The sequence below is a fragment of the Staurois parvus genome, unplaced genomic scaffold (assembly GCF_062004578.1).
Source record: "Staurois parvus isolate SC_StPar_1 unplaced genomic scaffold, SC_StPar_1.0 ptg000341l, whole genome shotgun sequence".
Taxonomy (NCBI): domain Eukaryota; kingdom Metazoa; phylum Chordata; class Amphibia; order Anura; family Ranidae; genus Staurois; species Staurois parvus.
In genome coordinates, this window is record NW_028318137.1 from 1222658 (window position 1) to 1247228 (window position 24571).

Genomic DNA, 24571 nt, shown 5'->3' on the forward strand with positions numbered 1-24571 from the left:
TCCAATGAACCTAACAGCATATCTTTTAAGTGTTGGCAGAATCACATCCATACAGGGAAAGCATGCAAACTTGGATGTAGCCATGACTGGGATTAGAACCCATGACCCAAGTGCTGTAAGTTCTGATCTCTAACCACTGTGGGAGACACAGTTTGAGATACAATATAGAATAGTTACATTGTTTAAAAATGATAAAGCGAGCGCTGGTCAAATTATATAGACTACTAAAATGGTATTACACAAGATAAATATAACCACGAACAGTAGTGCATGAACTCATGAAAGGTCATCCACCCCTGTGACCCCTGTGTTATTTTAGCACCATTTACCCTTTTTCATCATTATTGCAATTCTTTGCACTTTTTGGTTTTTACATGCGTTCATTATTGATTTCATGCATTTATAGCGCTGCACTTGTCTTTAACATAGAATAGTTACGTGATTAAAGAGAATTAAGATATGTAATTATATTGGGATTTGAGATAGATTTTAGACCTTGAAGAAGGGGACATACCCCGAAAGCTTGTCCTCAAAATTGTATGTTAGTGCAAATAAAAAAAGTATCACGGACAGTACTCAATTGTTTCTGTCAGATATAAGTGTGAAAATGTTTAATATTTGAAAATAGAATGTATGACATTCATTAGTAAATGCATTAGTTTCCTGATCATTTTGGAGAAACAGCAAAAAAAAAAAAAAAATAACAATTCTAAAATAGGTGTACTATTTGTTACATTCTAAATATTCTCTTTTGCTAACACAAAAACGCCAATGCTATAAAGCCCACGCTTGTGCGCCATCTAGCGAACATATCCGGTATTGCACCTAAAAATGTGCCAGATGCGATTCCACATTTACTAATAGAAAAATAGACGTTCGTCAATGAGATTGCTAGACGCCGCTCAGAAGACTGACAGGTCTTGATTGATTTAATGGAGTCTGCCTGAATGGTCAGAGTCTGCTAGTAGACTCACGTCTTAGTAAATCAGGGCCCATATGACAACCACCCAGAGTAACCGTGCTCCCGCTCAGCCACCATTTGACAATAGGGAGGCTTCCAGCTCTTTTAGGTTCAGTCGGTGAGCCTCCTGTTGATGCGCTGCTAGGCACACCCCCCCCCTCGTCCTTTGTCAATGAAAACTGTGCCTCCTGGGATATGTGACATGCATATCCCAGGAGGCACAGTAAGTATAGTGCATGTCATTCACATAGGCAAGTGACATGCCTGGAACGGTCTTTATTTAAAAAAAAAAAATAATGCAGGAATCCTGTGAAATCCTGGGCAGGGACTTTAATGTAGTTATGCACAATGATATTGATCAAAATCAAAACGGAGAACATCCCACGCAACATCCTAGACAACAGCTTCAGTGTCCCCCCTTTACTGCTTTAGCACAATCTATGGATATGCTTAATCTGCATGTCGTATAGCATCTCCAACACCTGACAGATTGGGAATACACGTTCTATTCATCCCCTCATGACTCTTTTTCTCACAGCCTCTTTTGTCTATGCTATGTAGAACGACTATTTCTGATATGGGCATTTTCGACCAGTGTCCCATCCTATTACAGCTATCTGGGTTGAAAACTCCAAAATCCCTGAGCCCCTGGTGCTTCCCCCGCTTATTTAGCCATTAACAAAGACTTCAAATCTTATTTACTGGCAGCATGGCAGGAATTTGCGGACACGAATGGAGCACCTTTAACCACTCCTAACCTATTCTGGGAAGCCAGAAAGGCGTTCCTTAGAGGGCGCATAATCTCCTATACCACGCAATTTAAGAAAAGGTCCCAACTGCTATACAAACAGGTGAGCAAATCTCTTCATGAGGCACATATTGCGCTCTCCCTCAATTGCACGCACGAGAATAGGCAGAATTGGCAATCTGCCAAACGAGCCTTTGATTACTGGGCTGAACACCAGGAAGCAGTCAAATTGGCCTTTTCCACTTTAAATTTTATAGATATGGCAATAAGGTGGGAAAGCTGTTGGCACGGCTTAGTTCGGGCATTTGTACTACCATTTATATCTCTGCGCTCCAGTCACCCGCGGGCAATGTCATAACGCTGTCATCTGATATTAACCTCCCTGGCGGTATTCCCGAGTGTAGCTCGGGGTAAAGTTTCAGTACCACAAGTGGTAACCCCGAGCTACACTCGGGAATACAATGCGGCGCTGCTCCGCGATCCCTCGATCTCGTACCTTGTCCTGCGCTCCCGCGATGTCCCTCCTGCAGTGTCCCCGGCAATGTAATCCGGCAGATGCCGGCATCTGTCTTCTGTGTTCCGTCCCCTGCGAGCTTCGGGACGTACTGGGGACGGAACTGGCGGGAAATTTGAAAATGACAAAAAGTGACATTCACTAAAATCACATAGTAAAACATTACTGTATCAAACCATTTCACAAGCATTTTGTCCCTAGTGCTTTGTCCTGTGCCCTGCCTGCATTTTTACTGTTCTTTCTGCCTGGAAACTGAGAAATGTCCATGGTGTCCAAAAAGCGTCCCTTTAGGTCAAAAGCGGTTTTAGACCAACTAGAATACAGCGATAGTAAATCAGAATGACTTGCAGAATTGAGTGATGATTCGTGGGGAAATTCGTCATCAGACACTGAAAACGATTTTGCGACTTTGCTCAGTGATGTGTGAACTTGGCTCTATATTTCAAATTTCAGTGTTTTTGGTTTGATTATATTATTGAATTAAATTTATTATATTATTTTTTATGATTATTTATTAAATTATAATTTATGATTTTGTTTTTCAAGTTTTATCCTACCCGGGATGTATATTAGACTCTTGTTCAGACAGATTTCAGTGAGTTATTCCTAAAAATTACAGGCCTACAATAAAAAAAAATACATATTTCCATGCAAAAAAATGTACCGCTTTGAGCACAGAAATATGGACATAATCAGACCGCTAGGGAGGTTAATGACCATCTTATATCCTATTATATTTCCTTGTATTCAGAGGACCCGATTGATTCTAGAGCTGCCAAGGACTTTCTAACCTCTATTAATCTTCCTAAGCTTTCTGGATCTCAGCTAACCACCTTAAATGCTCCCATTACATGAGACAACATTTTTGCCATTATCAAACCTCGGTTAAAGCTCCTGGACCCGACGGTCTTAGTGCGGAATTCTAAAATTGAACTTCAGAATTCATCCCAGAAACTCTCTATCATATCTATAAGGCAATGTGGGAAGATGGTCCATATCTTCCGACTGGCTCCCAAGTACACATTAAGCTCATAGCTAAGAAAGGGAAAGATCCACTTGTGGCAGAACCATTCTGCCTAGGCATCCTCGTGCAGAGCGATGCGCCTCAGCCAATGGTCCCCTTTTCCGGCAAGTCTTCCAGCACTCTGCCAAGGCGGATATCAGAGCTCAAAGAGAATCCTTCCCCGATATCCCAAACCACAAGTCAGAACTTCGTGTAGGGTGAATGAATGAATGCTTTATTGAACACAGCTCAGTTTATATAGCACATGCTGGCAGTAATCCCTGCCCCCTTCATCCCCACCCCCACCAGACAGTCTGGCACCTGGTTTTCCCCGCCCACAACAAAACTCTACAGCACACAGAACAGCACAGTATGAAATCTAGAGAAGTGAAAGACTACAGGTTCACATTACTCTAAACAAACAGTGTAGAATGCCTGTCTACATAATAGCTACTAAACATATACAGCTTTAAAAAGGGTAGAACGGGAAGACCACTTAACAAAGGGATTAAACCGGAACAGAAAGGGCAAAATGTTATCACAAAGGGACAGTTCGTCACACCACTGCTCCCAGAATCATACCAACCCATCTCTTTAATCAATGTAGACGCCAAAATACTTTCCAAAATCGTGGCATCCAGGTTGTCGCTACTGCTTCCCGAAATACTACATTCGGCCCAATCCAGGTTCATGCCAGGTCGCTTGGCAACGCTTAACGTCTGCAAAGTACTATTAACCCTGGAACATGCTAAAACAAACCCACAGATGGACCTAGCACTTACATCTTTAGACACCAAAAAAGCCTTTGATAACATCAGCTTTGCTTGGCTCTTCATGAAGAGGATCGGTTTTTGGGCTCTATTTGGACTTTTTGCGATGCATGTACTCCTCGCCCACGGCTAGACTAGTCACACCTAACTTTATTTCCTCAAGCATTCCCTTTTCCAAAAGCACTAGGCAGGGCTTCTCGCTTTCCCCCCCCCCCCTCCTCTTTAATATTGCCTTTGAACCTTTGTCCAGACAGCTCAATTAGGAGTCAGGATTTACTGGTGTCATGATTGGTGACCTTACTCTCTGCTCAGCTCTCTTTGTGGATGATATACTACTATTTTCCTTGGGTCCACCTAAAGACTTCCTACAACTCTAGGACCTGTTTGCGACCTTAGAATCAATTTCGATAGCAGCGAAGTACTGCCTTTGAATGCTTCTATGGCAAAGCTTTGGATTCATTCCTCTCCATTCGGTATAGCTACTCAATCCATCACGTATTTGGGCATCCACACAGGCAGCAAACCATTGTCTCTCTATTACCTAAATTACCCTCCTTTAATCAACAAGATTGTACAGGAACTGTAAGTTTGGATGACTCTTCTCCTTTCACTCTTTGGGAGATGTCATCATTACAAAATGGTTTCTTTCGCAAGACTGCTCTATCCTTTGCAAACACTTCTATTAAAATATTCTGATGTTCAAAAAATCCATAGGGCTCTACAGATCTTTCTGTGGCAGCATAAGAAACCACGTATTGCATTACAAAAGCTTAGTCTCCCAAAGAGTGAGGAGGGTGCAGGCCTGCCGAATATTAGATTTTACAACTTGTCCTGCCTCCCCTGTCAGAGTCTTGATTGGATTACTGGCAATTCCCACTATTCAAACTACTTCCTAGAAGAGGCCCTGGTCTCTCCACTACACCTTCCAGCCATCCATATATTCTAACCTCAAGGCCTTACCTTGACTCCTCCAATTGAACCACCTCCTGGAGGGAAATGCAAAAACTACTTGACCTACCGCCAAGGATATCCTCCCATCTGCCTATTCTTGGAATCCGTATGTTCCCTCCAGCGAGTGAACATGCAGCATTCAACCAATGGTCTCACTTACTAAAGTTATATCTATCTTTGATGATACCAAACGTACCTTCCAACCTTTTTCAGTACTAGCTGCCAAATACTCCCTACCGGGATCTCATATCTTTCACTACCATCAGCTGGTGACCTTCCTCAAGACGTGCTATTCTCCAAAACAATATCCCTTCCAGCGCACCTTTATAGAAACTCTGCTACATCAGGATAATTATTCCATCTCAGCAATTTACTCTCATCTAATCTCACACCAGTCTGCAAAGTACCATCTTACTCCTTTTAAGCCATGGACTCCCATACTTTCTACTGATGATGCTCCGGACAAAATATTGTTGAGATACCAGAAAATCTCACTCGTACTCTGCGAAACATGGCAGGAAACTCAATTTAAAATCATCCACAGGGCTTACTATCCTTTTTCAGCGAACCCAGCAGTCACTCCCCACCCTACGTGTCTTTGGTGTGACCACACCTGACCTACTTTGTTTCATCGCCTTTGAGAATGTGTCCAAGTCTCCAACTTCTGGAACCGAGTTCTCCATTACATTAATCATCTGTATAAAAGCACTCTCACCAAAGACCCTATGATCTGTCTCTTCAATTATCAAGATCCTGCGATGTCAACAAGTCCAAATGCTCTTCCTCAGTGGATTCATATTTGTTTGTTGGTGGCTCGCACAGCACTCATGCAAGCATGGATACAGCTAAATCCTCCACAGCTTAAAATGGTAATACAGGCACTAACTGCCGTATTTAATTTGGGGAAACAGGACACCATTACCCAGAATTTTAAATCTTCACATCACTTCTCCTGCCAAACTGGCCACCCATATGAAACCTTTTGATATTCGGTTTGGTATCTCAAAGCTCAACTTACCAATACGCAGGGTAAACTTCAATTGCCTAACTCCTCTCATAGCCCCACTCCACAGCTTGATATTTCCCAGTCATGTAATGGAGCCCATGCTCCTCCACATGTTTCTTAGCCCATATGACACTCTTTCCCAATTGTCTTTTTGATAGAGATGTAATTGTTCAGGCCTGCATAACCAAGCTTCTGTTCCTAGGGGATTGCTCAAAGAAGTTTTTTCTTTCTTGGAAATCTGCATATGTTGTACTGATTTGTTGGGACATTGATGTCTAGTTGGATACTGTCTTTTGTTTCCATTACAGAAGTTGTATTGACTTCTGTACTCACCACTGTTGTGTAAAAAAAAATGGTTTACAGAGTTGTATGTCAAGGTATATTTGTATGAAGCATATAAAATAAATATTGTTTAAAAAAATGCTGTTTATATAGGGGGAGGAGGGGTGCAAAGGAGGGAACAGCAAAATGAGGGCGAAGATCCGCTTTAAGGTTACAGTATTTGTATAACAAAAATGCCAATTTTAATGCAGCATTGCACAATTAATTGCATTATTATCTCTTTCCTCAGAACAATTCTGCCCCTCTGTCACTTGAACAGTGTTTGCAGGTCATGAAGTCCATCCAGGCCAATGTCCATATTCTCATGTAAGTCTTAGGAAATCTATCATGGAGACATACTGCTAATAGTAATGTGTAATTTAAACAAAATGGGATCCAGAACCATTTATATATAGAGATCTGTTTTATTTGTGTGCAGGAGAAAGCTATTTAGTTGATTTAATTTGTTCTGTAGCAATGTTCCTAACTTTTTCCCTAATGCAGGCAGGTCTTCATCTGAGCTGACTGCATCTATGTCCCCCTCATAACCCTTCTTGGAGCCTTCCAGAGCACTTATGGCCATCTTTTCTTTGCTGTAAACGCTCCGTTAGTTTATGAAGAAGTTTGTCTCACATTGGTAAGGGTTTTTTTTTTATTCCAAATCTGGCTTGGAATGTTTCCCACAAAACCCACAGCTTTGTTGACAGCGTATTTCACTGATTACAATGGGGAAAATAATTCTTTGATCCCCTGCAGATTTTGTAAGTTTGCCCACTTACAAAGAAATGAAGGGTCTATAATTAATTATCATTAGTGTATTTTAAATGTTAGAGACAGAATATCAACCAAAAATCTAGACAAACACATCATACAAATGTCATAAATTGAGTTACAGTTCAGTGAGTAAAATAAGTATTTGATCCCCAAGCAAAACATGACTTCGTACCCTAAGGGTGGAGAAACCCTTGTTGGCAAGCACAGAGGTAAAACATTTCTTTTAGCTGGTTACCAGATTTGCACACATGTCAGGAGGGAATTTGGTCCTCTCTTCTTTACAGATTTTCTCTAAAACCTTAAGGTTTCTTGGCTGTTGGTTGGCAACTCGAAATTTCTGCTCCCTCCATACATTTATTTATAGGATTAAGGTCTGGAGGCTGGCTAGTCCAATCCATGAACTTAATGTGCTTCTTCTTGATGGTATGTTTTGGGTCATTTTAATACTCATCCATGACCCATCTTCAGTGTTCTGGCTGAGAGAAGATGGTTCTCATCCAAGATTTTACAATACATGGCCCCGTCTATTGGCCCCTTAATGCAGCAAAGTCTACCTGTACCTTTAGCAGAAAAACAGCCCCAAAGCATAATGTTTCCACCTCCATGCTTGACTGTAGGGATGGTGTTTTTAGGTTCATAGTCAGCATTTTTCTTCCTCCTAACACGGTGAGTTGAATTAATACCAAAGAGCTCACATTTAGTCTCATCTGACCACAGCACTTTCTCCCAATCCTTCTCTGAATCATTTAGATGTTCATTGGCAAACTTCAGACGGGCACTTGGGGGCTAAATATATGCATGCATCATACATACTAGGGAGGGTACAATTAGGGGAATCAATGGTCGAGAAGCATCTGGGAGTTCTGGTAGATCACAAGCTTAATAATGGCATGCAATGCCAAGCTGCTGTTTCAAAAGCAAGCAAAATCATATCTTGTATTAAAAGACTCCAGAGAAGGAGATATCATTTTACCCCTGTACAAATCATTAGTAATGCCTTATCTGGAATATGCAGTTCAATTTTGGGCACCAATTCACAAAAAGAACATTGGGGAACTGGAGAAAGTACAGAGAAGGGCAACAAAACTGAAAAGAGGAATGGAGGAGCTCAGCTATGAGGAAAGATTAGAGGAACTGAATTTATTTTCGAGAAGAGGAGATTAAGGGGGGATATGATCAACATGTATAATCAGTGGTTCATATAGCGAACTTGGTGTAGAGCTATTCACCCTGAGGTCATCACAGAGGACAAGGGGGCACTATTTACGTCTGGAGGAAAAGAAATTTAATCTCCAAATACGGAAAGGTTTCTTCACAGTAAGAGCTGTGAAAATGTGGAATAGACTCCCTCAAGAGTTGGTTCTGACCAGCTCAGTGGATTGCTTTAAAAAAGGCCTGGATTATTTCCTAGATACACAGAATATAACTGGATACTAACATTTATAGGTAAAGTTGATCCAGGGAATATCTGATTGCCTCTTGGGGGATCAGGAAGGAATTTTTTTCCCAGCAGGAGCAAATTGGATCATGCTTTGCTGGGTTTTTTGCCTTCCTCTGGATCAACTATGGGTATAGGATTATAACTATTTATTTATTTTTTTAAGGTTGAACTGGATGGACTTTTATCTTTTTTCAGCCAGACTAACTATGTAGCTAAGTAACTATCATCCTTACCTCATGAAGCAAATTCTTGCATGGAGCTCCAGACCAAGGTCGATAGATAGGTCTTTTTAAAATTTATTTTATTTGCGAATAATCGCTCCAATAGTTGTGTCCTCACCAAGCTTCTTGCTGATGGTCTTGTTCCTGACCTCCTTTGACAGCTCTTTGCCCATGGTGGTGAAGTTTGAATGGGAAAAAGATTCTGTGGACAGGTGTACTTTATACACATAACGAGTTGTCTTTAGGAGCACCTTCTGAAATTGACAGGACTAATCTGTGTACCATATAAACACATAGCCAGACTGTGGGAGCCAGAATTATTGTTGGTTGGTAGGGGATTAAATACTTATTTTACTCACTGAACTGCAAATCAATTAATAAAATTTGTATCGTGTTTTTCTGGATTTTTGGTTGATATTCCGTCTCTATCATTTAAAATTCACCTATGATGAAAATTATAGACCCTTAATTTCTTTGTAAGTGGGCAAACTTACAAAATTTGCAGGGGATCAAATAATTATTTTCCCCACTGTACTTGTGTGATGGTAAACCATTGGACCCTTTTCTGTTGCAGATCATGGAGCCCTTATTAGTGTGGTTACTGAGATTTTAAAATTTCCAGAATAGGTTTTTTTGTCCACCTTGTGGGAATCTCAAATATTGGCCAGCTGATTTTCAAGGTAACATGCCCTCTTTTTCCTTCCTTTCATGCCTTTCAGGCTTCCAGATCTAAGTCCAAGACTGGTACCAAGGGCTCTTCCCAGTGATGGGGCACCAGAGCTGTTTGTTCAGAGCATTATTTTTCAGGACTACAAGGTGGAAATTTGCACGTTGCTCCCTCCTGTCCCCACATCATGCTTTTAAACATGTCCAGTTCCCTGTCTCGACAGATGGATCTATTAGCCACTGTTTAACAGCATTTATCTTCCATGGTTTTCCCCCTGGTTCCTGCAGCTGAACACTTTTGGGGTTTTACTTAAACCTCTTTACGGTCCTGAAGTTCGTCCAATTTGGAACTTAAATGTTCTTAACTTGTTGCTGCAGGTTTAGTCGTTTTTCATAGAGAAAGCAAGGTCAGTCATTGCCTTCCTTTCTTCTAGGGGATTTTCTAGCCTCCACAAACACAAGGGGTGTTTACCTGTATGCCCTCTTTTTTCTGTAACACCAATATCTGCATTTTGTTGTGGGCAACCTGCAATACCAATTAGTTGCCTTTACTTTTGGCCTATCTAGTCTTGTGTAGAAGTTTCTTCCTTGACTGATTCACAGGATTGAGAGGGACTGTGTCCCAATGATTATCAGCACATCAACGTGGCCCAGGAGAACTAGGTCCTCTAACATTTTCGGGCTTTGAAGATGTACCATGGGAACTTTTGAACCGCCTGAATCTTCTGTACCACCGTTTCGGTCGCTGGCTGTAACGGCATGGCTGTGGAAGCGATGGTTTTGAGAGAACTCTGGGGTTTTGTCATCCCTACCAATTTGATGGATAGGAATTATACCTGTTAGAAGGTATACTGTTTTACCTGGAAGTCCTATTTTGCCTGATGCAAGGCAAAGGCATTTTATCCCAGGAAGTACTCAGTGGACCATATTATGTCCTTCCTCCAGTCAGGTCTGAACCTTATCTTGAGTACTAGCAGCAGGAAACATTCAGTAATGTTCAAACAACAGTGGTAGTAGCCAAGGACTTTTTGAAGAACGTATAGATAACAAAAACAACATTGTGTGTATCAAAACAATACATTTTATTATAACATTTAATAACAAACAAAACAAGGAACATGCAATAACATACTGAATTTAGAGTCCAAGCAATTGTTTAGGTCCAATACAATCAACATGTAGACTCAACACGTTTCGGTAGATCCTATTGAGGAGTACATGTGAATTATCTTTAAAAGACATATGCATCATAAACACATTATAGTTGGAAACATTTGTTCATACCAGCATGAAGAAACCTACATTTCCCATTATATTAAAACCATAGATTCTCTGGAATCCTACAGGTGTGTGTTGTTCTCTCCCACTGGGGGGGCCCGAGGTTCTTGTATAGTAAGATAAATGCAAAAGATACCTCAATAGTCATCCATAATCTACAAACAAAAAATATATATCATACTATACTAAAATCAATGTAAAAAATCAAGAGCATATATCTATCGGATATACAGGTGAAATTCGAAAAATTAGAATATCGTGCAAAACTGCTTTTATTTCAGTAATGCTGCTTAAAAAGTGAAACTGATATATGAGATAGACTCATTACATGCAAAGCAAGATAGTTCAAGCCGTGATTTGTCATAATTGTGATGATTATGGCTTACAGCTCATGAAAACCCCAAATCCACAATCTCAGAAAATTAGAATATTACATGCAATCAATAAAAAAAGGATTATACATAGAACAATATCGGACCTCTGAAAAGTATACGCATGCATATGTACTCAGTACTTGGTTTTGGCCCCTTTTTCAGCAATTACTGCCTCAATGCGGCGTGGCATGGAAGCTATCAGCCTGTGGCACTGCTGAGGTGTTATGGAAGACAAGGATGCTTCAATAGCGGCCTTCAGCTGTTCGGCATTGTTCGGTCTCATGTCTCTCATCTTTCTCTTGGCAATGCCCCATAGATTCTCCATGGGGTTCAGGTCAGGCGAGTTTGCTGGCCAATCAAGCACAGTAATCCCACGGTCATTGAACCAGGTTTTGGTGCTTTTGGCAGTGTGGGCAGGTGCCAAGTTCTGCTGGAAAATGAACTCAGCATCCCCATAAAGCTCGTCTGTGGAAGGAAGCATGAAGTGCTCCAAAATCTCCTGGTAGACGGCTGCATTGACCCTGGACTTAATGAAGCACAGTGGACCAACACCAGCAGATGACATGGCTCCTTAAATCAACACAGACTGTGGAAACTTCACACTGGACTTCAAGCATGTTGCAGTGTGTGCCTCTCCATTCTTCCTCCATTCTCTGGGTCCTTGGTTTCCAAATGAGATGCAAAAGTTGCTCTCATCAGAAAAGAGGACTTTGGACCACTGAGCAACAGACCAGGTCTGTTTTTCTTTAGCCCAGGTAAGACGCTTCTGACGTTGTTTGTTGTTAAGGAGCGGCTTGACAAGAGGAATCCGACATTTGAAGCCCATGTCCAGGATCCGTCTGTGTGTGGTAGCTCTTGATGCACTGACTCCAGCCTCAGTCCACTCCTTGTGAAAGTCCCCAATACTTTTGAATGGCCTTTTCCTGACAATCCCCTCCAGGCTGCGGTCACCCCTGCTGCTTGTGCACCTTTTTCTTCCACACTTTTCCCTTCCACATAACTTTCTATTAATGTGCTTTGATACAGCACTTTGGGAACATCCAACTTCTTTTGCAATTACCTTTTGAGGCTTTCCTCCTTACGGAGGGTGTCAATGATGGTTTTCTGCACAACTGTCAGGTCAGCAGTCTTTCCCATGATTGTGATTCCTACTGAACCAGACTGAGAGACCATTTAAAGGCTCAGGAACCCTTTGCAGGTGTTATGGCTTAATTAGCTGATTAGAGTGGGACACTCTGAGCCTAGAATATTGCACCTTTTCACAATATTCTAATTTTCTGAGATTGTGGATTTGGGGTTTTCATGAGCTGTAAGCCATAATCATCACAATTATGACAAATCACGGCTTGAACTATCTTGCTTTGCATGTAATGAGTCTATCTCATATATTAGTTTAACCTTTTTAAGTTGCATTACTGAAATAAATGAACTTTTGCACGATATTCAAATTTTTTGAGTTTCACCTGTATACTGTATATAGTGAAATGTGATAATTACCCAATTAGATGGATACACCAATTAGAAGATAAAGATACACCATCATCTATACTTCAAACAAGATAAGGAAGGCTGTTTACTTATCCATGTCCTAATGTCAAATCATTCTATGAGTCTGAAGAATGGGCAACCAAAAATACTTTTAGTAGATGTCAAGTGGATAAGGAATCATTTCTTTAAAGAAAACAAACTTCAAAAAAAAGACAATTTTGAGAAAAAAAACAATGTTTTTGGCTTTTTGCTATTAACCATTTCCCGTCCAGCCCATGTATATAAACGGCCGGACAGGAGCAGTGCAGGGGTGGGTGGCCGTGTATAAACGTCCTTCCCTCTTCCCTGCTTGTGCGTGCTCCCTGGGAGCACACAGCACTGTGATCTGGTGCCCGCTGTGTCCTCTGGAACAACGATCGCTGTACGGGACCTCTGTCTGAGGTTCCAATCATGTGATCACTTATTGGCCAATCAGTGATCACATAAATAGTAGTAAGCAAATCATTGCTTACTAAATGTGAAATTTGTGAATGATCACAGAGATCACATGGCACAAGACTATTCACAACAGCCTTGTACCATGTGACAAGCTGGGACCAATCACAGCTCGCACAGTATTTCTCAATGGCTGCAAGAATGCAGCCAGAGAGGAGAAATGATTGCTTTTACAGCCTTTATGGGTGTAAAAGCAAACAGTGTAAAAAAAAATGAAATCTTTATCATCCCCCACAAGTAGTACAGTGTCACTATGGTGACACTGTACTGCTAGGGTGACAGTATGTTAAAAAAAACAAACAAAACAAAAACCATAAATAATAATATAAAAAAAAAAATAAAAATGTAAAAAAAATTTAGAAAAATTATAATTTTTGGTTATAAACTAATTTGGGTTATTTTTCTTTTACTAAAAAGATAACTGAATAAATGTTGGCCAAGATTTATGAAGAAAGATTTATTTGCAAAATTTTATAAAAAAAAACTTTTTTCAAAATTTTTGGACTTTGCCATTTAGCAAAAAAAATAAAAATCTTAGTGGTGAATAAATAAATACCACTAAAATAAAGTTTTATCTGTCTCAAAAAAATGCTAAAAAATTCATATGGGTACAGTGCTGTATGACCGCGCAATTGTCTTTCAAAGTGTGATAGCACTGAAAGCTGAAAATTGACCTGGACAGGAAGGAGGTAAAAGTGTCCGGACTTGAAGTGGTTAAACATGTCCAGTAACAAAATTTTAAAAATAAAATTTCTTCATAAATTTAGGTCAAAATGTATTTTGCTACATGTCTTTGCTAAACAAAAATCCCAATATGTGTAAATTAATTGGTTTATGTGAAAGTTATAGCATTTACAAATGGCAGTATAGATACTGGAATTTTTTTTTTCTACTAATAGCGGCGATCGGCGACTTATAGCGGGACTGTGGTGGGCATTCTGACATTGGGGGGAACTGACTTGGTGTCACTGACATCCCCAGTGACTCCAATACAGTGATCAGTGCTAAAAAAAAAGCACTGACACTGTACTAACGGCACTGGACAGGAAGGGGTTAACATGAGGGGCAATCAAAGTGTTAGCTATCAAAGGGGCAATCAAAGTGTTGTGCAGGGCGTGTTTTACTGTGGGGCGGTGTGTTGGTGCTTCACTGTAAGCACACTGCTCTGGATGGCTGTGCTGTGCACAGCCATCCAGAGCAGTGTGCCCGAGCTGACAGGGAGCAGGACTGTTTAGTATATAAAGTAACCCTCCTCCCCGTCGGAGATCCTCGGTAATCACTGGCCGGGACCCAGTGATTGACAGCCGCAGCCGCGAATGGCGGCACAGGTAGGGCTCGGTCCCCCAACCCGGCAATGCAAAATTACATATATTTACGTGATTTTGTGCAATATATCTGCTATAGCGCAGCGGGGATGTGGTTAACATAGTTATAAAATCATTCAATTCATAAACAATCTAAATACTCATTTTGTAGAAAGTGGTCCATCAGCCCCAGGAAAATACAGTAGAGGAACTCAAATATGATATAATTATTGTAGGCAACCCAAGCTTAGTATCCGGGTCCTCCAACTGAAGGGCTTCCTTCTTCCACAGAGTTGCTCTGCTCTACATGTTTCGTAACTAAAATTGCTTTTTCAGGAGGTGATGTATAGCATCTATAGAGAAGAAAAGTACACACAGTGACATACACATATTATAATCCCTCTCATAATATTGTTATAGGTCATATAGAAGAATTATATAAAAGTGTACACTTACTAAAATAAAAAAGATCAATAATACAACGTACAAACTCTTGGGGCGAGAGACGACTCCATAGGCTAATTATAGGGCCAGTCACAAAGTGGATGCGGGGGCATACAGCAGACTGAGGGAAGACAACACAGAGGAAGCATGCAACCCAATACACTATAAAATTCTATAAATTTACTGTGTATTATCCTAATTGCTACAGATACTAGTGTCCCCGATGACTAGATGTATACTTATAACTCAAACAAATGCCCACTAGGCAGCCATATGGTCCCACAGACAGGGCCTGCAAAAATGACCCAGAGATATTATTGGCTCAATAAAAGTAATGATGTGTTTACACATAGCTATGGCGCTTATATTATAAGGTTACCTTATATAGGCCAATCAGTGTGAAATTAACAATGGTCATAAGCATAATCTTCTTGATATAATCATCTAGTTGCATAAAATCTTATATCCATCCACAAGACCATATAGGTAACAACCACCTTTTTATCTTGCCACTAAGCTCTGCAAAATATAAGCAATACTTCCTATGACCATCCACTAAAGCGCATGAGAGATGTGTCAAATGTTGTTGCATGCCAGATATAAATACGCTACAAAAGTCCATAACAAAGGATAATAGTTACCTGTTGTTGCTGTGTATGAATCCTCGCCACAATGGTGGACTGCCATACAATCTCTCAAACTGCCTTGAAGTGTGTCCTCATTTGTTCTCTGCTGTCCAACCATATATGTACACCCCAATCACGGTGCCTATGCCAAGCGGTGTGTGACGCCATCCGATTTGGCCAATAGTTACTGCGCATGTGCACCGCCACGGTGCATGCACCATACACTACTCTAAATGTCCCCCCAAGCACACACCTCCCAAAGAATAGAGCCCCCTCAGATGCCAGGGCCTGTGGTCAGTAGGCAAGCTGCTAGCCTGCAGTCCCCTCCAAAAGCTTCTGTCCCAATTCTCTCATCGCCTAGTTCACCTCCCTAGCATCTTTGCCAGAATCTATGTCTGAGGCCCTTATTGTGCTAGTGATTAAACCTGGTAAGTATCCTGAGGATTGTGCCTTGTATAGGCCCATTTCCTTGATTAATTCAGATGCTAAACTCTTGGCCCTTTGTTTTTCTAAGGTGATAGATGACCTCATACATGTTGATCAGACAGGATTTATGCTGGGGATGAGTACTGACATTAATATCCATCGTCTTTCTCAATATTTCGGCTGTACAAAACAATGCTGGCACGAGAATGGTAGCCTCTTGAGATGCTGAAAAGGCCTTCAACTTTGTCAAGTGGCTTTTTCTTTGGGAGGTGCTGCTCAGTTTTGGCTTTGAGCCTAGGTTTCTTCAATGGTTGGGAATGCTTTACTGTGCCCCCAAGGCACGTGTTCGGGCTAATGACAGGGTTTCCAAATAATTTACTCTGGGTCGCAGTACCCGGCAGAGGTGTCCCTTTCCCCAAGTCTTTTTGCCCTGTCCCTAAAGCCATTGGCTATTTTGGTGAGGGACTCTTAGCTCATTGAGGGATGACAGGTCAGCATCTTGGAAGAGAAAATATCACTTTACGCTGATGACGCCTTGCTTTATTTGGGTGATGTGAACTCCTCCTTGCAGGCTGCCCTGGCAATCTTCATTGAATTTAGCCTCTTCTCTGGTATCCGAATTAACTGGAACAAGTCAGTGCTTTTTCCTTTGGACCCCCGGGTGAAGGAATCTGCTGTCCCCTAATTTGAGAGTTGGAGTTTAAATATCTGGTTATATGTGTAACAAAAGATTTACGAAGCTTTTACCCCTTGTTGTTGCAGTTGAAAGAGAAATGCTCTTCTTGGACTAACTTGCCCTGGAACCTTTTAGGTCATATTAACATTCTTAAAATGATCTTTCTTCTCAAATTCAATTACATGTTTCATAACTGTCCAATCTGGTTTAGGAACATCTTTAGAGAGGTTGACCGCTGTATGGGCTCATTTCTGTGGGTGGGATCTGCTTCCCGTTTACTGAAATCAACCCTGCAATTGCCGATCTGATGTGGAGGACTAGTTCTTCCAAATTATTTAGTCTATTTTTGGGCTGCCATCTTAGTTACCATTTGTTGGTGGTTAATGGGATTAAGGGTGAATGCAGCGGTCTGCTTGGAAGCTGTCTTATTGGGGTCCTATATGCAGTTAAGTAATTTAGTCTATAGGGGTTCCAGGGCCTATCCTTCCCCTCCACTCCCCACTAGAGCCATGCATTGAGTATGGACTGTTGCTAGGATGCATTTTAGGCAACCTAATCGTTGGTCCCCCTTTCACCCCTTATGGGGTAATCTTTCTTTTCCTCACTTTAGGATGCTCCCTGACCCTCAGATCTGGGCCAAGTGTAATATTAAACGACTTCTGGACATTATGGCAATGGGTACACTGCTAACTTTTAGGGAGCTGTCCTCTGGGCTCGGTTTTCCCAGATGGATGTATTTCCGCTGTTACCAGTTACAACATGCAGCTTGCTCCCAGTTCCCCAACCCTCCTATTTTGGAAACTGATTCAACTGAGCATCTTCTTGCACAGAACCATTGTCCATTCTCTATATAGCATTACTTAGTGTGGAAACTCTTACAGTTGCAAGAAAAAGTATGTGAACCCCTTGGGATTACGTGGAGTTTTGCATGAATTGGGCATAAAATGTGCTCTGAACATCATCTAAGTCACAACAATAGAAGAACACAGTCTGCTGAACATAATACTACACAAACATTAGATGTTGCGATGGTATAATTGCACATAACATGTAAACATTCACAGTGCAGGGAGGAAAAAGTATGTGAGGCCCTAGCTTAATGACTTCTCCCAGAGCTAATTGGAGCCAGGAGTGAGCCAACCTTGACTCCAATCAGTGTGATGATATTGGATGTGTTGCTGACAGCTGTCCTGCCCTTAAAAAACACACACCTGTTTTGGGTTTACTGGTTTCAAGAAGCACTGTCTGATGTGAACCATGCGTCGCAGAAAAGAGCTCTCAGAAGACCTACAATCAAGAAATGTTGACTTGCATGAAGCTGGAAAGGTTTACAAAAGTATCTCCAAAAGCCTTGATGTTCATGTGTCCATGGTAAGACAGACTGTCTACAAATAGAGAAAGTGTAGCACTGTTACTACTCTTCCTAGGCGTGGTCGTCCTGTAAAAATGACTGCAAGAGCACAGCGCAGAATGCTGCATGAGGTAAAGAAGAATCCCAGAGTGTCAGCTAAAGACCTACAGAAATCTCTGGCACATGCTAACATTTTTGTTGACACATCTACAATAAGGAAACATTAAACAAGAATGGAGTACATGGGAGGACACCACGGAGGAAGCCATTGCTGTTCAAAAAGAATATTGCAGCACGTTTGAAGTTTGCAAAAGAGCACCTAGATGTTCCACAGCACTACTGGCAAAATATACTGTGGACAGATGAAACCAAGATTGAGTTGTTTGGGAAGAACACACAACACTATGTGTGGAGAAAAAAAGGCACAGCACACCAACATCAAAACCTCATCCCCACTGTAAAACATGGCGGAGGGAGCATCATGGTTTGGGGCTGCTTTGCTGCCTCAGAGCCTGGACGAATTGTTGTCATTGATGGGAAAATTAATCCCAGAGTTTATCAAGAGATTTTGCAGGAAAATGTACGACCATCTGTCCGCCAACTGAAGCTCCGCAGAGGATGGGTGATGCAACAGGACAATGACCCAAAGCATACAAGTAATTCAACAAAACAATGGCTGCAACAGCACAGAATACGCCTTCTGGAGTGGCCCAGTCAGAGTCCTGACCTCAACCTGATTGAAATGCTGTGGCATGACCTTAAGAGAGCGATTCACACCAGACATCCCAAGAATATTGCTACACTGAAACAGTTTTGTGAAGAGGAGTGGTCCAAAATTACTCCAGATCGTTGTGCAGGTCTGATCTGCAACTACAGGAAATGTTTGTTTGAGGTTATTGCTGCCAAAGGAGGGTCAACCAGTTATTAAGTCCAAAGGTTCACATACTTTTTCCTCCCTGCACTGTGAATGTTTACATGTTATGTGCAATTAAACCATGGCAACATCTAATGTTTGTGTAGTATTATGTTCAGCAGACTGTGTTCTTCTATTGTTGTGACTTAGATGACGTTCAGAGCACATTTTATGCCCAATTCATGCAAAACTCCACGTAATCCCAAGGGGTTCACATACTTTTTCTTGCAACTGTAAGATGAACAGACTGTAGGAGCAGTGGTAGGCAGATTTTTCAGCCCTGGATAGGGAGTCTTGGGGGGGACGGCTTTGTGGACAGATCCAGGTTGGTCATATCATCTAGAGATAGAGTAAGAGTGTACTACACACCACAGAGGCTGCACAGAATCTATCCGGAGAGGTCCTCCATCTGTACAAGGTGCCACACAGCAGTGGGAACATACTTTCACATGTTTTGGTCATGCCCTAGGGTGGCACAGTTCGACCTTGTAAATGCTCGTCTGCAACTGTCCCTGCAGTGCACAATTGAATTAGTACCTCTGGGCATACAGGATGATGAACAAAGACCTAGGTACACTAAATTATTAATAGTCTATTTGTTTTATTATTCCAAGAAGGACATACTCTTTAAATGGACCTCATTCTTCCTTCCCACATTATCATCCTGGGAATCTATGATAAATGTGGTATTACCGATTTACAAATTGACATATATTAATAGGAACTGTCCTAGGAAATATGAAAAAAATTGGTAGCCGTTTGTGGAATGCTGAGTGCTTCCTTCTCAATTGGGATGGGACTCTATCTTTAGAATTCACATGCTACTTTTAGTGGGTTTCTTCCCCTTCCTGTACCCCCCCTCTATTATACTGATAATGTTCTATGGGTTTCCTGTACTGTACATTGCTAACCTATGCATGTCCTTTATGCCTTCTACTGTGCAATATATTGTCGCTGTACCTTATTTTGATATGTTACCTTTCTGTATAACTTCTTTGTTCAACAAAAGAGCAATCCTGGTTGTTTGAAAAAAAAAAGATTCAATTCTCCTAAAAATAAACTAATGGTTAGATACATGTAACAAAACATAGCATACGAAAAGCATGAACGTACAGTACATTACATAAAGGAAGTCTTTGAACATTTTTCTTTTTTAGTTGTTTTGGAACAGTGCACTTTTTTCACATGCCAAAAATTTCTTCAAATACCAAAAATTGTTGAGCTCAAATCAGTATTCGCAAATGGATTTTTTTTATGGTATATTATTAATGTCCAAAAAACTATTGTTCATCATGGTTAAAAACGAGCATCTCAATATAAACCTTTTAGTAAGTTACCATTTGTCTGCAAGAAAGTTATACTTCACCATACTGAACACATTGAAATCAAAACTGTATCTCTAGGAAAACAAAGCACACTATAGAGAGTACACAAATCAATTCACTGTTACAGATATTTGACCTTTCCCTTTTAAAATTAACTGGGCTCAGTAAATTTACAGCTGAGATAACACTTCTAAGGCTTTAGAAAGGAAGTTCAACACAGGTAGCTCGGACAACACAACATAAAAATTGCATTCATCTCACACAACCAAACATACTCTCATAAGTAGCTAACTTGAAGAGGAACTTCAATTATTGCTCAAAAATGCTGGAAAAAATAAAATCAGCTTCTAAAAACTGTAGTGATGTGAACTAGCTACCTAATTTTCTTAATGCTCCTTTCTGCAATGTTAAAAACAGCTTGTTACTCCACTGGATGTATATGTGATGGTGGCCATTTTAACTGAGGGCAGCTGAAGCCAGTGTCAGTTTCCAGGGAATTCTTGTGGTTTCTCCATTGTCCATAATATGAGTCCGCTTATGCGCAATAGATAAGTCCAAGCACGCGTAGTACAGCAGCACATAGCGAGTCCATGCATGTGCAGTATACCGTGGAGTCTGCCCTCCACCCGAGTCCGCCTATTGCCTGCACATCTACTTTGCCTGTGGTCCACCCTCTTCCAACTCTTCTCTGCCCTGCCTCCAGCTCACAATAAAATACAAGAGCCTGAAGACTCCTGGGATTTCTGACAAAAATACCCAGGAGTCAATAGGAGCAGATGTTTGTCATTTGCCTAAGGGGAAGAAGCAGGAAGTGGAAAGAAACTATGGAGAAATCGTTATTTACAGCTAGAAAATGTCATTCTTGTCATCCATTTATATTTAAAGAGGGGGAGACAATGCTATTGGAAGCAAGTTTACTAAAAGACTGAAGTGCCACTTTAAAGACAAACTCTAGACATCACAAATACCAGCATGTTTTTTCTAATATACTGTACTTTTTCTTTTTACTTCCAAAAAATCTGTTTTGGAAGTTTGAAATTCCTTCAAAGATCCATTTCATTTCACTTGCTTATTCTCAGGCTGTAAAGATGCATCCTTTACTCAATATTTATGAATGGGACCCATGCTCTTGGCTTTTTATATTTATTACACCTAGACCATGTTCCAAGTGCTGAGTACACTTCAATATCACATCTCGTTGTCCTATATGGATTTTGTTTCACTGCCTTTCCAACAGAAGAGTATAGACAAAATCATGCAATGTGGCCAAATAATCCACATGCATAAATTTTTATCTTTTCTAAAGTGGTAAAGCATCTCTTAACAAAAAGCTTTGTTTTTGACTGAGAGTATTTAGCGGCTGAAACCTGAGTGCTACTACCTTCCAGGGATTTACTCATATTGGCACATACATTGGGTGTGGGTATGGATGATTTCCCACTGAATTCAGAAATACCCAAATCAGTCATTTTATTTTCTATTCTAACTGGAAAATGAGCAGGCTGCTCCCGGCAGCTGACAGAAAATTGCTTCACTTCACTTTTTGCATTCTTCAACCTTTGCACCAACTGATCAATTTCCTCCAGTAATTTTTTGTTATTTCTTGTTAGCTGTTGGTGGCTAGCATCAGAATTTATTACAGATAAATTTTAAAGGCTCTGAGGAAGAGGCAAGTCCTCAAAACGCGTCAGCCATTTTGATGTCCATCATTCTCATCACAATTCAGAAACGCAGTGCAAATTGGACAGAGCGGTCTCATATGATATGCCTATATTCATGTGCTTTTTTGAGTAGAATACTGTCTTTTTAACTACTTGCCCTCCTGAGGATTTACCCCCCTTCCTGACCAGGCCTCTTTTTGCTACTCGGCGCTGCACTAATTCAACTGATAATTGCGCAGTCATGCAATGCTGCACCCAAACTAAATTTACGTCCTTTTTTCACACTTTCTTTCGGTGGTATTTGATCAGCTGTGCACTTTTTATTTTTCAAGCTATAAACAAAAAAGACCAAAAATTTTGAAGAAAAACGATATTTTTTACTTTCAGCTATAAAAAAATATATAATAAACTCAGTTATAAATTTAGGCCAAAATGTATTCTGCTACATGTTTTTGGTAAAAAAAAATCCCAATAAGTGTATATTGATTGCTTTGTGTGAAAGTTATAGCGTCTACAAACTATGTAATTTACTGCAATTTAGGCCATTTTTTTTGCTATACAACGCTGCGCTAGTTTAACGGACAATTGCGCGGTCATGCAATACGGTACATAAATGAAATGTATGTCCTTTTTTCACACAAATAGAGCTTTCTTTTGGTGGTATTTGATCACCTGTGCACTTTTTTTATTTTTGGCGCTATAACCAGAAAATGTTTTGAAGAAAAAGTTTTTTTTTTTTTTTTGAAAAAAACAATTATTTCTCATTTCAGTCATAAAAAATATCCCAAAAAACTAAAATTTCGTCATAAATTTAGGCCAAAATGTATTCTACTACATGTTTTTGGTTAAAAAAATCCCAGTAAGTGTATATTTATTGCTTTGTGTGAAAGTTATAGCGTCTACAAACTATGGTATAGATAATGGAATTTACACAGCTTTTACTTTCTGACTGCCCATCACATTTCTTGAGGTGCTAAAATACCAGGATAGTACAAACACCCTCAAATGACCCCTTTTCGGAAAGTAGACACCCTAAGCTATCTGCTGAGATGCATATTGAGTCCATGAAAGATTTATTTTTTTTCCACAAGTTTCTGGAAAATGACAAAAACATTTTTTTTTTACACAAAGTTGTCATTTAAATGATTTATTTCTCGCACAAGCCATGGGTTTATGTGGAATTACACCCCAAAATACATTCTGCTACTTCTACCGAGTATGGGGATACCACGTGTGTGAGACTTTTTGGGAGCCTAGCCACATACAGGAGCCTGAAATCCAATGACCACTTTGATAGCCTAAAGGTGCGTAACTTCCTCATTACGCTTTCTCACTACCTATCACATTTTCGAAGGCCCTGAAATGCCAGGATAGCACCAAACCCCCCAAATGACCCCTTTATGGAAAGTAGACACCCCAAGAAATTTAAAAAGAGGCATTGTGAGTATTTTGCAGATCTCATTTTTTCTCACAAGATTTTGAAATCTAAAAAAAGAATAGAAAAATGTTTTTGTTTTTTTTCTTCATTTTCCAAAAACAAATGAGATCTGCGAAATACTTACCGTGCTTCTTATCAAATCCCTGGGGTGTCTACTTTCCAAAAAGGGGTCATTTGGGGGGGTTAGGTGCTATCCTGGCATTTCAGGGCCTCCAAAACTGTGATAGGTAGTCTGGAAGTGTAATGAAATAAAGCCCTTTAAAAGCCTGAAGGTGCTTATTGGATTTTGGGGTCCTGTACTTGGCTAGACTGCCAAAACGTCTCTCACATGTGGTACCCCCATACTCGGGAGAAGTAGCAGAATGTATTTTGGGGAGTAATTCCACATATACCCATGGCATGTGTGAGCAGTAAATCATTTAAGTGACAATTTTGTGGTAAAAAAATAAATTCTTCTATTGATTCAACATGCCTCTCAGCAAATAGTTTGGGGTGTCTACTTTCCAAAAAGTGGTAATTTTGGGGGGTTGGGGCATTTTATGCCTAGCATTAGAAGTTTATGCCACACATCACTCACTCTTCTAACCACCTGAAAACCAAGCCTTTTCTGACACTTTTTGTTCACATGAAAAAAAATCAGTATTTTTTGCTAGGAAGTTAATTTAAACCCCCAAACATTATATATTTTTTTTAAAGCAGCCACCTTAGTCAATACAATGGTGGATACTACAATTTTTTATGGCACATAGTACTCGCGCAGCGATTTTTCAAAAGCAAATTAAAAAAAAAAATACACCTTTTTTTTACTTTTAATGCACAAAAACACAATATATTGGCCAATTATTTGGTAAAATATAAAAGATAATGGTATGCCGAGTAAATAGATACCAAACATGACATGCTTTAAAATTGCGCATGCCCCGTGCAATGGTGACAAACTGCAAACATTTTAATATCCATAGGCAACGCTTTAAAAGCTACCATTTTAGATTTACAGAGGAAGTCTAGTGTTAGAATTACTGCCCTTGATCTGACACTCACGGCAATACCTCACATGCATGGTGCAACCGCTGTCTACATACTGGCACAGGGTCAAGGCTTGTGCACACAGGTGTGCGTGCACGGGAGGGGCTATTTTGTTGTTTTTTTTTTTAAGTTATTTTTATTTTTTTTAATTATTTTTACATTGTACCTTTTAATTTTTTTTTTTTCTATCACTTTTAATGCTATAACAGGGAATGCAAATATCCCCTATAACTTCAATGGGCATTGTCATATATTCTTTTTTGAGAAATCTGGGGTCTATCAGACTCTGAATTTCTCCTCTGCCCTTACATTATCTAATGAAACCAAAATCGGTGTGATCAGATTGTGTTGCCTTCACAGGCTAATTGAA

General features: G+C 40.2%; 1 protein-coding gene across 5 annotated transcripts in view; it reads left to right on the forward strand.

Annotated features, from left to right (window-relative positions):
* Positions 1-24571, forward strand: part of SERHL2 (serine hydrolase like 2) — an 801854-nt gene that overhangs the window by 678173 nt on the left and 99110 nt on the right. For all 5 annotated transcript variants that reach the window (XR_016313777.1, XM_089684280.1, XM_089684279.1 and 2 more), the window contains one exon: positions 6525-6601. Coding sequence is in view for 4 of the 5 variants with exons in the window: in XM_089684280.1 (XP_089540406.1) it covers positions 6525-6601 (77 nt within the window). In the remaining variant the exon portion in view is untranslated. The remainder of the gene's footprint in view (positions 1-6524; positions 6602-24571) is intronic.